At 39.2% G+C, this 14791-nt stretch overlaps 1 protein-coding gene across 3 annotated transcripts in view; it reads right to left on the bottom strand.

Annotated features, from left to right (window-relative positions):
• Window positions 1–14791, bottom strand: part of PDHX (pyruvate dehydrogenase complex component X) — a 127212-nt gene that overhangs the window by 55154 nt on the left and 57267 nt on the right. For all 3 annotated transcript variants that reach the window (XM_065592689.1, XM_065592688.1, XM_065592690.1), the window contains 2 exons: window positions 8839–9022; window positions 6357–6504 (listed from right to left, as the gene is read on the bottom strand). In XM_065592689.1, coding sequence (XP_065448761.1) covers window positions 6357–6504; window positions 8839–9022 — 332 coding nt within the window. The remainder of the gene's footprint in view (window positions 1–6356; window positions 6505–8838; window positions 9023–14791) is intronic.

The following is a 14791-nucleotide window of genomic DNA, read 5'->3' as shown; positions in this document are numbered from 1 at the left end:
TATGGTAACCCTAGTACTGCTACATAACACCACAATGGCATCACAGGAGCAAAGAAAGGGATTCTTTCTTCCCTAAATCCACTAAGACAGGCAGTTAGTAGCACCCTCCGTTGCTCTGGTAGACAGCCCTGTATTTTGTGGAGTTGTTTACAAACAGCATGAAATTCATCTGGGTACAAAGAAAAATCATCAACACATGAAGATGTGTAACTAAAACACTGAAGTGATAAGACTCTTTAGACTAGAGAGTATTAGCAGGGATTAAGGCTCACTTTAGTAAGTAATGGGCCTGAGGCAAGACCTGTGAGTGGTATGTTAAAGTTTGTTTATTGTTCTGGCCTAAAATCCTCTTGATATTTAAGTGGCATGTACCGTGTTTTTCTGTCAAGTGGGTATCTTTACTTTCTCAGTGAATTATGTGTATTTGTGGTCAAACTGGTACATTTTCTCATATTCAGTGCATCTTTTCAGCTATTAGACTGCTCTGCTGAGCTTGGTATTTTGATCATTGTGAAGAAGTGCTGAGGCATATATTTTTTAGGAAATTAACTTGATTCTGTTACTTGCATTTCTGTGCATTGGATTTTACTGTATTTATTGCTCCATTTTGCTGCTTCTGTTTTCCCTAGGGCTTGATGCATGATTCAGTTTCATATCTTGTTTCCAGTGGTGAGGTCCTTGGGTTTTATTCTCCAAAAATAGGATGATGTATTAACCAAATTACAGGTTAGATTCGTCCCCAGTTTACCTGCCATGATGTCTCCTTGCACTAGCTGATGTTAATTCACCTAGTACAAGATAGGTTCACCCACCAGGAAGGGCGGGGCTGTTTTTTCAATGTGGCCCTGTCTTGTGAATTCTGCTGGAGGAGCACAGCTTTACAATCAGGTGAAGGCTGGCGAGGGGATGCATTTGATCAGTACCACTGGCTGCACCATCTCCTGAATCAGCAATATCATTCTAGGCAGGCATTGTGCAGTCAAAGGCCCTCGCCAGGGTTGCCACCTTGGAAGCTAAGCTATCACTTTCCTTGGCTGAATCTGGTCCTACAAGTTTTAAGCCATGATGATGATGATTTTGGTAAACACAGCCGGAAAGCTTTAAGACAAAATGCAAATGCTGTATATAGCTTCTTTGGATTTATAAACCTCCCTCTCATACGTAGCAGCATGTCAATATGTGTAGCACGATGTGATGGAGAGCGTACAGATATTAAAACTGGCTCAACAACAGTTGAGAACATATATACATCCGACACAAATGATCAAAGAAAAACAATCAAAACATTCCATTCAGAAATCACATCAGAAACCTGTTGATTATCTATATACTTTCTTGTGCAAAACAAAGGTCAATATTCACACATATCTCCATAAAAATCCTTGAAGAACAAAGCTGTATCTTCCTAAAACTTAATATACACCATTCATTTAAAAAAAAATTATGACATGCTAAAGACTAATTTTTCTTTTGATGTAAAAGAAATGACATTCAGAATGCTAATCCTAATTCACTAACAGACTTGGCTCAGCCTAATATTTACTTACATAAACTTGATTTGTGAGAGTTCTTGAACACATTTAAAAAAAATTAAGAAGAGCTGAGCTTTGCTGCTGGGTTTATGAAGTCTACAGTTCTGTGGGGGAGAAAAATGAGATTTCACAGCGATATGGTCCAAAATTAGATTTGCAAAGTGACAAAGATAGATCTGTGTCCCTAGATTATCTGAATTTTATACACTGATAAATTAATTGTAAGTGATTACATGTGCCTTTCATCAACATAATTTACTAGATTCATCAAAAGGAGAACCAGTCATTGTTTTCCCAATTATTTTAAAGCATTTTCCCCCTAAAAAATGAAAAGTAATAAATGTGATTATAATTCATGGAAGTGAGAGATTCAGATATAACTGGTTTAAATTAGACAGAGGACTGTCCACTGAGCGGGAGAATAGACTTTTAAGTCCTCTGCAGGGATGCAAGACGGACACTAAGGTAATGACATTTTATGTACAGAAAAGATATCGCTAGGGCAGGAATGAATCTTGCACATCATTGTGGAGAAAATGTCACATTTTGGGGGAGACTAAGGAAAATTTTCCAGAGCAGGTTGATTAAGAATTATGGCAAGTGTTTGCAACTACTGAGGGATTTACAATGTTAGAATAAATCCTTAAGAGATAGATTAGTGAGCAGAAGGCAGGTCAAAGGTGCATGGTAAATTTATTTATCACATGACCCCACAGTTTACCAGACTGTGGTCATCTTCACGTAGGTGGTATATGAACTTATTAAAATGAATAATTAATCAGAACTAGTCCTTTAAATAGAACACAGTAAAGAATGTGATCGAATAATAAAGCATTATGTTACAGAACAGAAGAGAAGCTTTGCCTCAGGCTAAAGTTTCTACTTGGCTAAGCCAGAAGATAGAATTCTTCTTAAGTAAATAAATAAATAAATAAATAAATAAGGATTTATTAAAAGAGCAATGTTTCTTGGATCATGATAAACCTGTAGCCTCTCTAGTTCGACATTATGGCATACTGAGTTTTATATTTGGTTTGAGCTAGTTAGTCTGTAGACTTCAAGGTCTGATGGAAACAGTTTAGATATTTTTCACATTTCTAGTAACAGCATTTAACAAATAGATTGTATTATGGTGGTGTTCTCTCTTTAGATCAGGGGTCGGCAATGTTTGGCATGTGGCTCGCCAGGGTAAGCACCCTAGCGGGCCGGGCCAGTTTATTTACCTGCTGACGCGGCAGGTTCGGCCAATCGTGGCCCCCACTCGCCGTGGTTCGCCGTCTCGGGCCAATGGGGGCGGCGGGAAGCATCGCGGGCTGAGGGATGTGCTGGCCGCAGCTTCCTGCCGTCCCCATTGGCCCGGGACGGCGAACCGCGGCCAGTGGGGACCGCGATCGGCCGAACCTGCCGCGTCAGCAGGTAAATAAACTGGCCCAGCCCGCTAGGGTGCTTACCCTGGCGAGCCGCGTGCCGAACGTTGCCGACCCCTGCTTTAGATCACATAAGTGGCTGTAATAACAAATACTCCTTATAATATCCTCAGTTCTGTATCTGAGGGCAACTAAAAATATCGGATATATTCACAAACAACAATGCAACTGTTAACATTAGGTACAATAAGGGAAGATTTCTGAGTAGATAAATATAGGGATTTTTAAGTGGCTGCTTAAATTTTTCCTCTGCCACAAGTACAATGGGTTCCTTCATACCCACAAAAAGTGACTAAAGTCAGCTAATATAATAGCTAGTTTCTTCAAAGGCAATGAAAACTCCCAAGTCTACATAGTTCACCAAATATAAAGAATACAACTTCACTTGGGTTCCAACTTGACCCTGGACAACAGAAGTTCTTAAAAAAATGTCTTTGCACCTTGAATAGAGCTGAGATAGCACTCTCGAGTAGGATGGATTTACAAATTTCAGTATTCACCACCAAACGGTAGGATTTTGTTTGTCGGGCCCCAATTCAGCAGAGTACTAGAATCTGTATATTTAATAAAGGCGATAGAAAATTTTTAACAGTTTTCCAACAGAAAATGCAGTGTCATCAAAATCTAAAATGTTTTGCAGCAATGTGTCAATTTAGATTAAATGTTTGATGGAAACATTTGAAAATAGTCATTTAGACTATTTCCTTTGGATTTATTTAAACTTTTCTATTATTACATTTTTATATATTTAATTTTATATTATAATGTTTCAGCATAAAATGAAACTATTAGTTTTCAAATTGAAGTTTTTCCAAACGGTCAGAATTTTCCGCAGGACAGAAATTCCATTTTCTGACATGCTTAAAGTAAATACTAGAGCTAATGCATAAATCACACTGAATTCAAGGTAAGATCTCCTAAGTTCATGTTAAAACTACAAATTGCCTCATCTTCATTGGGATTTTACCTCGTTAGTTACCATGTGCTAACTAACATGAGTTAAGAACACACTTTTTTTTCCCCCTATTGAAGACATAGCCACACAAAGCTTTTAGTCATACTGGATTACCTTTCATTTCTCAGTAGCTTCATCAGCTTTAGGCTACCAAAACCCAGGCTTCCAGTAGTGTATGTTGTGGGAAAGGGCATGTGTGTATTTTTCCAATAGGATTCCCCACAACATACTTGTGATGTTATTAATACGAACTGGGACCATATAGATCATTGTTGCAACCAAGGTCCTGTAGTGGCACCAAATCTTGTATAAAGTGGGTCAAATAAGGTGTCTAAGACAAGGTTATGATTATATCTGTATGCATGCATCATTTTTGTATTTAAAGTTATAAGTATTGGCTCTATACTGTCTGTATTTCAAACTTGTGCTATGCTTCTGGGTAACACCCCAGACAATGTGGTGTCAGCACTGCCTAGCCTGCTTGATGGCCCATTAAGGACCATCAGTTATACAACTGACCCATTGAGAAAAGGCAGATACACCTTGTGACTCAGCAAGATATGCAGAGACATGCCTATGGACAGAACTTTAAGGTTTTTCTATGCCATGTGCTGGATAGCTTGTCTTTGAGACAAAGAAAGCAGAGACCACATGGCAAGAGACTATAAAAGGCTGCTGCATCTACTCCATCTTGTCTTCAATCCTGCTTCTTACTTCTGGAGGGACCTGGCTACAAACTGAAGCTCTGAACAAAGGATTGAATGACCCATCCCAGCTGTGGATGTACTCCAGAGACTTAATCTGAGCCTGCAATTTATTCCATCATTGCTACAAGCCTGAACCAAGAACTTTGCCAATACTGTATGTAATTGATTCCATTTAGCCAATTTTAGATCTCATCTATTTCTTCTTTCTTTTATGAATAAACCTTTAGATTTTAGATTCTAAAGGATTGGCAACTGCGTGATTTGTGGGTAAGATCTGATTTGTATATTGACCCAGGTCTGGAGCTTGGTCCTTTGGGATCAGGAGAACGTTTTTTCTTTAACTGGGGTATTGGTTTTCATAACCATTCGTCCCCATAACAAGTGGCATTGGTGGTGATACTGGGGAACTGGAGTGTCTAAGGGAATTGCTTGTGTGACTTATGGTTAGCCAGTGGGGTAAAACCAAAGTCCTCTCTGTCTGGCTGGTTTGGTGCCTTAATAGTAAAGGAACTCCAGCTTTGGGCTGTAACTGCCCTGCTCTAAGTAATTTGTCCTGATTTGACACTCTCAGAAAACAGAGCATCATTACAACTCTACACACAGATTTGTCATTTAGGAATTCAACCTACAATGCATCCATCCCGATAGACCAAGATTTTAATACAGCACATATTTACTCTCTAGGTGGTCAGTCAGAAAAATCTGCATGAATTCTAGAGATAGGACTGAAGGAAACAAGAACCTACTGTATAATCAGAAAACTTATGTTAATCTGCAGTTGCATGAGCATTCTCATACTGGTTGGTTGAATAACATTGCAGTCTCCTGGTCTCCTAAGAACCTGCCTGATTCCAGTAACCACAAGCAATCACAGAGTTTGTGTCTGATCTACAGGATGATGAAGCAAATGGTAATTTTTTGCTTGTCTGTCAATGCAGTGAGAAAAAAAAAGACTCTGTAATAACAGACAGTTTTGATAAGTGTAATACAGCAGATGAACCCTAAAGTAGAATTAAGGATTGAACATTATACCACTATCTGTGCCAAAGCATTTTGTCGTTTTTAGGCTGCATTCTAAATTCTGGAAGATAGGCCATGAATTTATGAAAAAAAGAAATATTGTATGAAGTGACTCTCCTATGAACAGAGTGGCAAATGTTTTTCCAGAATGATTAGTGAATTCAGATGCTAACCTGAGAAATTAGAACTGCGCATGGTCTTCACAGGAAGGGTATTCAACATTTTCTGAAAATCAGGCCCTTTTACAGTAATATTGGGCTTCCAAAAATTAAGGTACCCAAAATCACAAGTTGCATTAGAACACCTTGACTAGTATGTTTATTTCCCTAGGAAGGGGCTTTTAAAAACAACATGCTGAATGAAATCAAATTTAAAATAAAACCCACACCACAATAACTTTTACTTGATTTTAGATTTGTAGACATACATGAAAAATCACATAGCAATCATCACCAGCCTCCCAAGAAACGGACACAAAGTGGTTGCTTAAGACAGGACAGTGAAACAGGAAGCATCTTAATGAAAAACAAAATTCTTTAAGAAAAACAAATTGTCGTAGCACAAAGAAAATAGTTTATTTGAATGCCCAGTATTGAAACTCAATATAGAAGACTAGTCACTCTGTACAGAGAGCGTGGGTGTAACTAATTGTATAGCAGGTCAAGGTAGTCCAGTTAGATCAGTTTATTTTGAATAATAAATAACATTTACCAACCTTTTGCTAGTTCTTTCCTTAGTTTCAAGATAGCATCAAGGTCACAGTCAGTAGTAGCATATGAATGAGGCACAGTAGTTTTAGATTCTGTTAATCTCTTAGCAATAACTCTTCGGATGTTGCTGGCAGGGACTTCTGTGAATGTACCCTGAAAGCAAATATTTTGCATACTAAATACAGGGAGAGAACACACACACTCCTCTGCTGAAACAAGAGTAGGGCAGTAATGCTTTTCAACTGGTAGCTTTTGTTCACTTATAACAAACCTCAACTTTCAAAAAGCATTAAAATGTAGCTAGTATTTAACATGCCTAAAATTAAATTTAAATAAATTGAATTTTCTATTCTTGCTGAAAGATAGCAGAATGAAAAATCATATTCAGACCAGCAAAACAGGTTATACAGAACCAAGGAAATTAATGCAGTACAGTGTTTGTTTTATCTTACTCCATAAAGCTGAAATGTAAGAAAATGAAGACTGAAAAAAATCTGAATATTTGCTCCATTGCACCATGCCTGCCAGGTTTAAATCTGGATAAAACACAGAGATTCTAGGCAGAGTACTACAACATGTTATACAAGTACTTGATCTTCAGCAGATAAAGGAAATCAAGATGGGTGGTCCACACAAACAATACTGACAAGTAACAATCTTCTTTAAAGAAAATTCACAGTCATATACATTTGGGGGGAAAAAAGTGTACCCGATTTCTATTATTCTGCCCATATTTCTTATCACTGATAAGGAACAAGATAACTTCAGTTTACAGAGTACAATGAATCCTACTGATCTAGCAAATTACTTCAAAAATATCAGCCCTGGTTCTCAGCTGGTGAAATCAGCATTGCGGTATTACACCAGTTTAGGGCCTGCAGAGTACAGTTCTAATGCACCTTTATTTTAGTAGAAGACTGTTAGTAGAAGCTCTGTTGAGCTATCGATTTATCAATCCCTTCAGTGGTTGCTTAAGACAGGTTTCACTGTACATCTCTCTCCTTTGTCATCAACCTGCCTCTCCTGCCCAATTCATTCAGTCATGTCACAATTCAGCATTCACAACCTTTTGTTGAAAGGGAATTATATTGCACTCAATTACTTGTAATGCCAATGAAAATACGAGGCAGGAAAAACATGTGGATCTCACAAGAAATACTCTCCGAAATTATACAGCATATACACTGTATGTTGAATACAAATCACAGTGTGCTCTGATATAGCTGCAGGCAAAGCACTTTTTTAACATGACAGAAAAAAATATGTAGGCCTGGAATTTTATTATTTTTTTTAACCTTACCAAAAAAACAACCTACATTATTTAGTATGGTTCATCATAGAATACCAAATGCTCTATAACTCTTATAAATTGTCAACAGATACCAGCCCTGAACCTGCAGCTGTACTTCAAAGTTGGTTCTAGAACCAGAATGGTCCAATTTCACAGTTCCTGTCTCGAAGCATTCCAGCATGGTGGAATTCCTCCCAAAATAATGGATCTTTCAATATTTCGGGCCCAACTATTCAGAGAAAACCTTGTGAGTCTTTGACATTTTTTAAACAAAAACAATCTTTACTCAACCCCAATCCTCTAACCCTTGCCTAATCCAACTCTACACTCCTTACCTATATTTATTTTTAATCCATGCTTATAGAATTTTGCACTCACATGCTTCTTATTATTCAGAGATTTCAAAGTGCTATACATAATCAGATACGTGTAATGTTTATTGTATAGGTAGGGGAAAACTTAGCCATTGTGGCCTTAAGTACACTGGGGGTGGGGGTGGGGGAGAGAAAGGCAGGGGAGGGAGGGAGGTTCCCCCAATTGGGTTAGCTCAACTGAGGTAAAAATGGAGATCAACTTTGATCAAAAAGATCACTTTAGCTCAACTGACCTAACTTAAACACCCACTTAGCATCAATTTAATGTCTTTAGCAGGTTGATATATAGCCACGTCATGCTAAATGTGTTAAACTGTGTTTGCACTGATGTTAAGTGCGGGTTTTCAGTCCAGTTAAAGTAGCTTAATTGAATTAATTCGGGGGGTAGGGGGAAAGCACCTTTTTCTGAGTGTAGATAAGGACAGAGAAGTTAAGTGACATGCCTAAGATCACAGCAAGTCAGTTGCAGAGTTGGGAATAAAACATGAGTTCTGAATCCCAGGCCCCTGTTTCCAATCGCTAGATAACACTGACTAAAATGAAGTTCAGCACATTTGACATTATTATTATTTTTTTTAAATTAAAATGAAAAGATGTGGCATTATTTAGTTATAACTCAGCAGTTCCCAAACTTGGTTCGCAGCTTGTTCAAGGTAAGCCCCTGGCAGGCCGAAAGACGCTTTGTTTACCTGAGCGTCCACTGGTACGGCCGCTCACAGCTACCAGTGGCTGCGGTTCTCCATTCCCGGCCAATGGGAGCTGCTAGAACAGGGAACCCCTGTTGTAACTGAATGCAAGTTGCTGCTTTAACAGAAGTATTACCTGTGCTGCAGGCTGACCCGGTATAGAAATTGGTGGAACTGCAGGCCGCGGATAAACAGAGGACACAGTTGTTGCTTGTGGAGCCAAAGGCACTACAGTAGGCTGAGTAGGGGCTGGAGAAACGATAGGTCTCGATTCCGCAGCTTTGCTCTTCTGTTTCTGCTGCAGAAGATTGAGTGCATCCCTGTTGATTAAACAGTAATATGAAAAATACTTAGAAAGAAACAAAGCATAACAGACAAAAAAAGAAATACTACAATTTCAAGAATCAACTCTAATGAGTAGCTTCTGGCTATTAAACTAAAAATTAAAAGGCAATTTTTTTAAATCAATAATAATTTGCAAAATGAAAACTCTGAGGAGCATGAAGAAACATCATAAATGTTTATAGATTATTCACCCCTGCCATGTTAGGATTGAAATCTGCAGCAGCACAGGGCAGTTGAGAAACAGGAGTACGTTTATCATCATTAAAGGACAACAGTGGCTAAACTATACTGTGCATTGTACTGTCAATTCTTACAATGAAGGTGTTACAGGAACAGATGAGACATGCATTCAGATTATATTTGGGACAAAGAAAATAAAAGCTGTTTCGTTTATGTTACAATAAATGATCACAGCTAATGCAATTACGTGTATGTGAACATTGAAAAAAAAGACCAGTTATAAATAAAGCTAAGATTATGTCATGGAGGACATGGAATCAGTGACTTCCAGAGAACTCGGTGAGATTTTATGCTGCAGCCCTGGGACAGCGGGGCTGGAGCTGTCAGCCAACAGGGGCCTCCACAACTCCCAGCCGCTGCAGGCTCAATACTTACACTTATTTATTTATTTTTAATGTAATACCCCATTGCTGAGGAATTAATGAAAAATAATAGCTACTATCTTTATATGTTCTAGAAAATGTGTACTGTTCTTTGCTGGTTAGCTCTGACACTATTTCAACAGTTGTGTCAACATCCTTAATGACCGCCCTGCACCTTTAAGCAGGGGGATGTTTGGCTGACTGGCCATGGTACAAACAAGACACAGAAAGGGTAAGTAATTTGCCCAAGGATAACACGAGTTCATGTCAAAACTAGAACTCTGCAATACCTTGTTCCCAGCCCTATGTTTGGTCCACTAGACCATACTGGCTCTTTGATTAGGCAATAATAAAGTTTCACATCTCCTTACATAATGATTAAGCAAAATCCTGGGCAACTTACTCGGATATAAGGGTGTATTTGTGAAAATATGCTTTAAAAATGAAGTGTGAAGAGCTTCCCCCAGGAGTGAAGGGAACAGTGCTTTATGGCTGGGGGGGAGGGAAGGGGAAGAGACGAAAACTGCTACAAAAAGGGGCATCCCTGGGGAATGCAGGCTTTGAAAAGGGGCAGCACGATGCCTTGAGCCTTCCTTTTTACGTGGACCAAGGCTGAAGCAACTCATTATTTAAGTGTAGGGCAGATGTTAAGTGTAGGTAGTCCATAGGAAAAGTATATAGTGATTGGATAAATGGCTTGGACAAGGACTTAAAAAGAGGTGTTCATTAAAGGAACGAACAGAGGGTGGGTGAGGATTCCTATGATTGGTACGGCAGGGAGCCAACCCCCCATTCTGATAGTCCACCTTAACTCTCCTACGGGGGGTGGATGGTAAGATCCCAGCAATGGATTTATTGGAGGGACCTGGAGGGGAAAAGAGGGGGAGCTGGTGCAAACCCCTCACCCCGGATATGGTAAGGTCCCGGCCACAGATTTGCTGGAGGGACCTGGATGGAAAAAAAGGGGGAGCAGGTAAAAGCCCCCCTGGTAATTTTGGAATAAACATGGGATTACCTGCACTGTACACGGTTATCTGCCGGGTAGTCCCAGATATCTAATAATAAAGTTGTGGCCTGATTAAACCCACATCAAATGTCTGCTGTCCTTCTTTCGACATAGCCAGTCAATAACACTTGTGTACAAAGATGCTTTGATACACAGGCAGTGTTGGAATTAAATTGTTATAGGACCAATAACAAATATTATCTGCTGAAGTACCTAAGCACAACACATTGAGCTAAGGATGCAGTTTCACTCTCAGTAAAGAATTTATTTACTTTTGCAAATTAAAGTCATACTTGAATTTCTTTTAAAATCAAGCATTTGTTATTTAATATAGATCCTGTACTGGAAGAAAAACTTTTACTGAATAAAATGATTTTTAAAGAAAAAACTAGATGTTTTAGCTGAGAAAATGGTCACAAAGACGACACAAAAAGAAAACAGAAAATTATTTCTGCTTTTTAACATGGCAGTAATAAGTATTTAATTAAAACCATCTGGTTATTGTCATTTGATTGATTTCCTTAGATTTTAAGTGTACAAAAATATAAAACTATTAGGAAAACAGATCTTTACTTTTAAATTAGAAGATTCATTTAGAAGTCTTTAAATCCTATAAGTGCAGCACATTAAATTTTTTACTACAGAATCTCTGCAATTCAACTGATTAATAAAAAGACACAGTAGAACACCAATTTATGAATGTCACAGGTTACAAACAAAACATTCTTAAGACAGGGGCCCGCAAATAAAACTGGTCAGGGACACAAGGTATCTTGTATCAAACTACAATAATATTTTAAAAAAATAAGGTTGGCAGCAACACTGCTTTTGAACTGCTTTTTTAAAACCCATTAACACAGCACAGGGGGGAAGCAAACCTTAAGACAGGTAAACCTATTGTCAAAACAGCAACATTCATTGGTAAGCACACATTTTCCTTCTCATCACATGTATTAAAGTAATTGAATATTCCTTGTCAAAATTGTTACGAGATGGAGTCTGCCCATACTGCCAACTCCGTGTTACACTTCACTACACTACTATAATAAGATGGCCCAGATACTTAGAAACGTGCAGCCTTTTGGCCAGTACTTACAGTGTCTCCATGCGAAGTACTAATTTAGCAGACAGTTCAGATTTAGGAAGTTCTCTGCATAATTTGGACACCTTTTTCTCAAGTGCAATTGCCTACTTGTATATTTTACAGTTTAAGTAGACAAGCTGAAATAGAATATCCTAAACAACAGTATTTAGAAGGCCCAATTCTGCAAACCTTAATAAATTAACATAACCTTGCAGTACATGGTGCCCATTGGGGAGCCCACTGGCATACCTGCTGGTGGTTATATAATACTGTGCTGTTCCTCAGCCACCTCAGTTTCCTTCTTCTGAACATCAGAGTACAAGGGTGGATAGAAAACTCAGGCTCTCTACACTTAAATGGCCACGGTAGCACAGCTGCAGCTGCACCACTGTAGTACTTCAGCGTAGCCACTCACTACAGCCATGGGAAGGTTTCTCCTGTTGCTATAGTTAATACATCTCCCTGAGAGGTGGTAGCTAGGTTGACAGAATAATTCTTCCATAAACCTAGTGCTGTGTACATGTGGCAGAGGTTAGGTACGTTTAACTATGTTGCTCAGGTGTGTGGATTTTTCAACTTAACTTTTTAGTGAAGTCCTGGCCCCAGAAAGAGAAAGATGGTCAAAGAGTGTTAATATATTGAGAGAGACCCTGCAAAGAGCAGCAGCCGTGTTAGTCTGTATCCGCAAAAAGAAGAACAGGAGTACTTCTGTTCTTCTTCCTGCAAAGAGCGACACTTTATGTGCTTCATATTTTATAAAAAGAACCTACAAAAACTGTAGTTCTTCAACATGTTGTAGTCAGTGTGGATCTCATTGTAAGTACGTATGTGCCTCGTGCATACAAGATCAGAATCTTTTGCACGGCCACCTGGCTCCTGTGCCAGTCATTCCTTCAACATGGAGAACATATCTCAGGAGACGCAGATAAATGCAGATGTATCTCGATTCGGAGTTTTGCTCCATTTGGCTCTGTGTTTTGGTTCTGACCTTCTGCAGAGGTGCTGACTTTATTGCCCGAGATGCCAGCACCAAGGCTGTTGGTGTTGAGGGTTTCATGGACATTGAGATTGTCAACACAGAAATCTCCACTGCCGACTCTGTCAGCACCAGCATCACCTTCTCCTTCCTCTCCCTCCCCATCCTACCCCCCCACACACACACACACACACACTCCCTGAGCCGAGGGTATGGTGTGTGTTTGAGACTGCACTGGCCAATGATGGGTTTTTTGGTCTCGTTCTGGTAGCGACCATCACCTTTGGTTCCAAAGTGACCCATTTCTCTAGCAGATGTAACTTGAACCCAGCAGCACTGGATTTGTGGGTAACTGAAGAGAAGGATTTGTATGCAGAGCACCTGTCAGGCATGTGGATCTCCCCTCAGCTGAAGAGGCAACAAATATGTCCATCTTTGATAGAAATTAGTCAATCACAAGACCAATGTGGTTTGAACCATGACATTTCAGAGTCCACCATGAAGCATTATGGTTGGTGCGAAGTGCTTCACCCTGCTGTACAGGCGTGCGGGGAAAGTATATGTCATGAACAGTTTTCTCTCTCTTTTCCCCCCAGAACATCTAAGTCAAGGAAAATGGGAGTTTTAAGATAAGTTTTCTTCACAGACTAGCTGGGGGAAAGAAAAAAGTTAAAATCTCTAAGCAAGTAGTGGGTTGAACGCTCACTACTTTCTGTCTCAAACAGCAAGAGGGAAGGTCACAACTTCTCTACCCTTTCTGGATTTGTGCCCTCACACAGGTGTACAAGGCAGCACAAGGTGCAGCCCCAATGGACAATGCTATTCAAAAGGTACAGTCTGGGACACACGAGGTGCATCTGCAACTGCCATGGGATCCACCCTGACATACACTTGTAGAATACCTATTCTCTCTGCCTTTTGTTTACGTTGACGGCATTTTTTTTTTAATTTTATCCTTAAAACCAGATATCCCACCTGCAATTTGGCCTGAAAAAAAACCCAACAACAAGAGAGAAAAGCTAGGTTATACTTTTAAGGAACAACCTCGGGTACAAAGCAACACAGAGCTTCCCAGCATAAACAGTGAGCGTCTGGTCCAGTGCGAACCGATGTAAATTGGGGTCCTTCTATTGACTTCAATGGGCTTTGGATTTAGACCCTGATTGTGTAAGCTGTGCCACTCTTTAGTCTGATGCAATCTGTTCCATGGAGTGTTGCTTTGTTGAGTCTGAGCTGGGTCACCATCTCTTCCCCAATTTGTTTGGGCACACAGGGGGGAACAACTTCTGAATTGCCCTGACAAAGGGCAACTGTAATTGGCAATTGTGTGAATTACTTTTTGTCTCCCCTTCCCTAAAATCTCTCCCTAAATCAAGGAGTCAGTTTAAGATTCCAGAAAATATAAGAGTTCCTTGACTGCGTTTTCCAGTGTGATGTACTCACTGACCATTTACTGCCATATCTTCTCTGCTAAGCAAACCAACAACGACCTATCAGCATAAACCTAAAATTGACCACTTACAGGGTTACATGTTGATCGTTAAGGTGAAAAACAACAAAAGCAGTTAATTATTTGACTTTTCACATTATCGAGCAAGGTCTTTTAAAATCCAATATAATAAAGCCCTAAAACTTTTACATCTTAAATATCAATCTAATAAGCCTTAATTACCATGTACAGAACAAGCAGTCAGCTATTTAAAAAGACTGCAATGGATGTTGCATTCTCAATAGGCATTTTATTCACAGCGCTACAGAGATTGAGGTTGAAGTAGTTTTTCCATTATATACTCTGATTTTCATGCTATAAAATATTATTGAAAACCATTCTATACAGCAGCTGGTGTCTGTGTTTTGCGAGACCTTGGATACATTTACAGCACTACGTAAATGCTTAATAAATAAATAAATAAGTAAAGAATAATAGGCTGAAACATGCATATTGTGTTTAATGTACTAAAATTACTTCTAGTGTTTATCTTCCTTTAGAAGCCACAGCTTCAATAAAATTAAATTGGTTCCCTGTGGCTTGCATGGAAAACGTGCGGCTACTGATCAAGGATAGCTTGTCAATTA

The sequence above is a fragment of the Chrysemys picta genome, chromosome 4 (assembly GCF_011386835.1).
Source record: "Chrysemys picta bellii isolate R12L10 chromosome 4, ASM1138683v2, whole genome shotgun sequence".
NCBI classification, from domain to species: Eukaryota; Metazoa; Chordata; order Testudines; family Emydidae; genus Chrysemys; species Chrysemys picta.
This window is presented reverse-complemented; position numbering and strand designations above follow the sequence as displayed.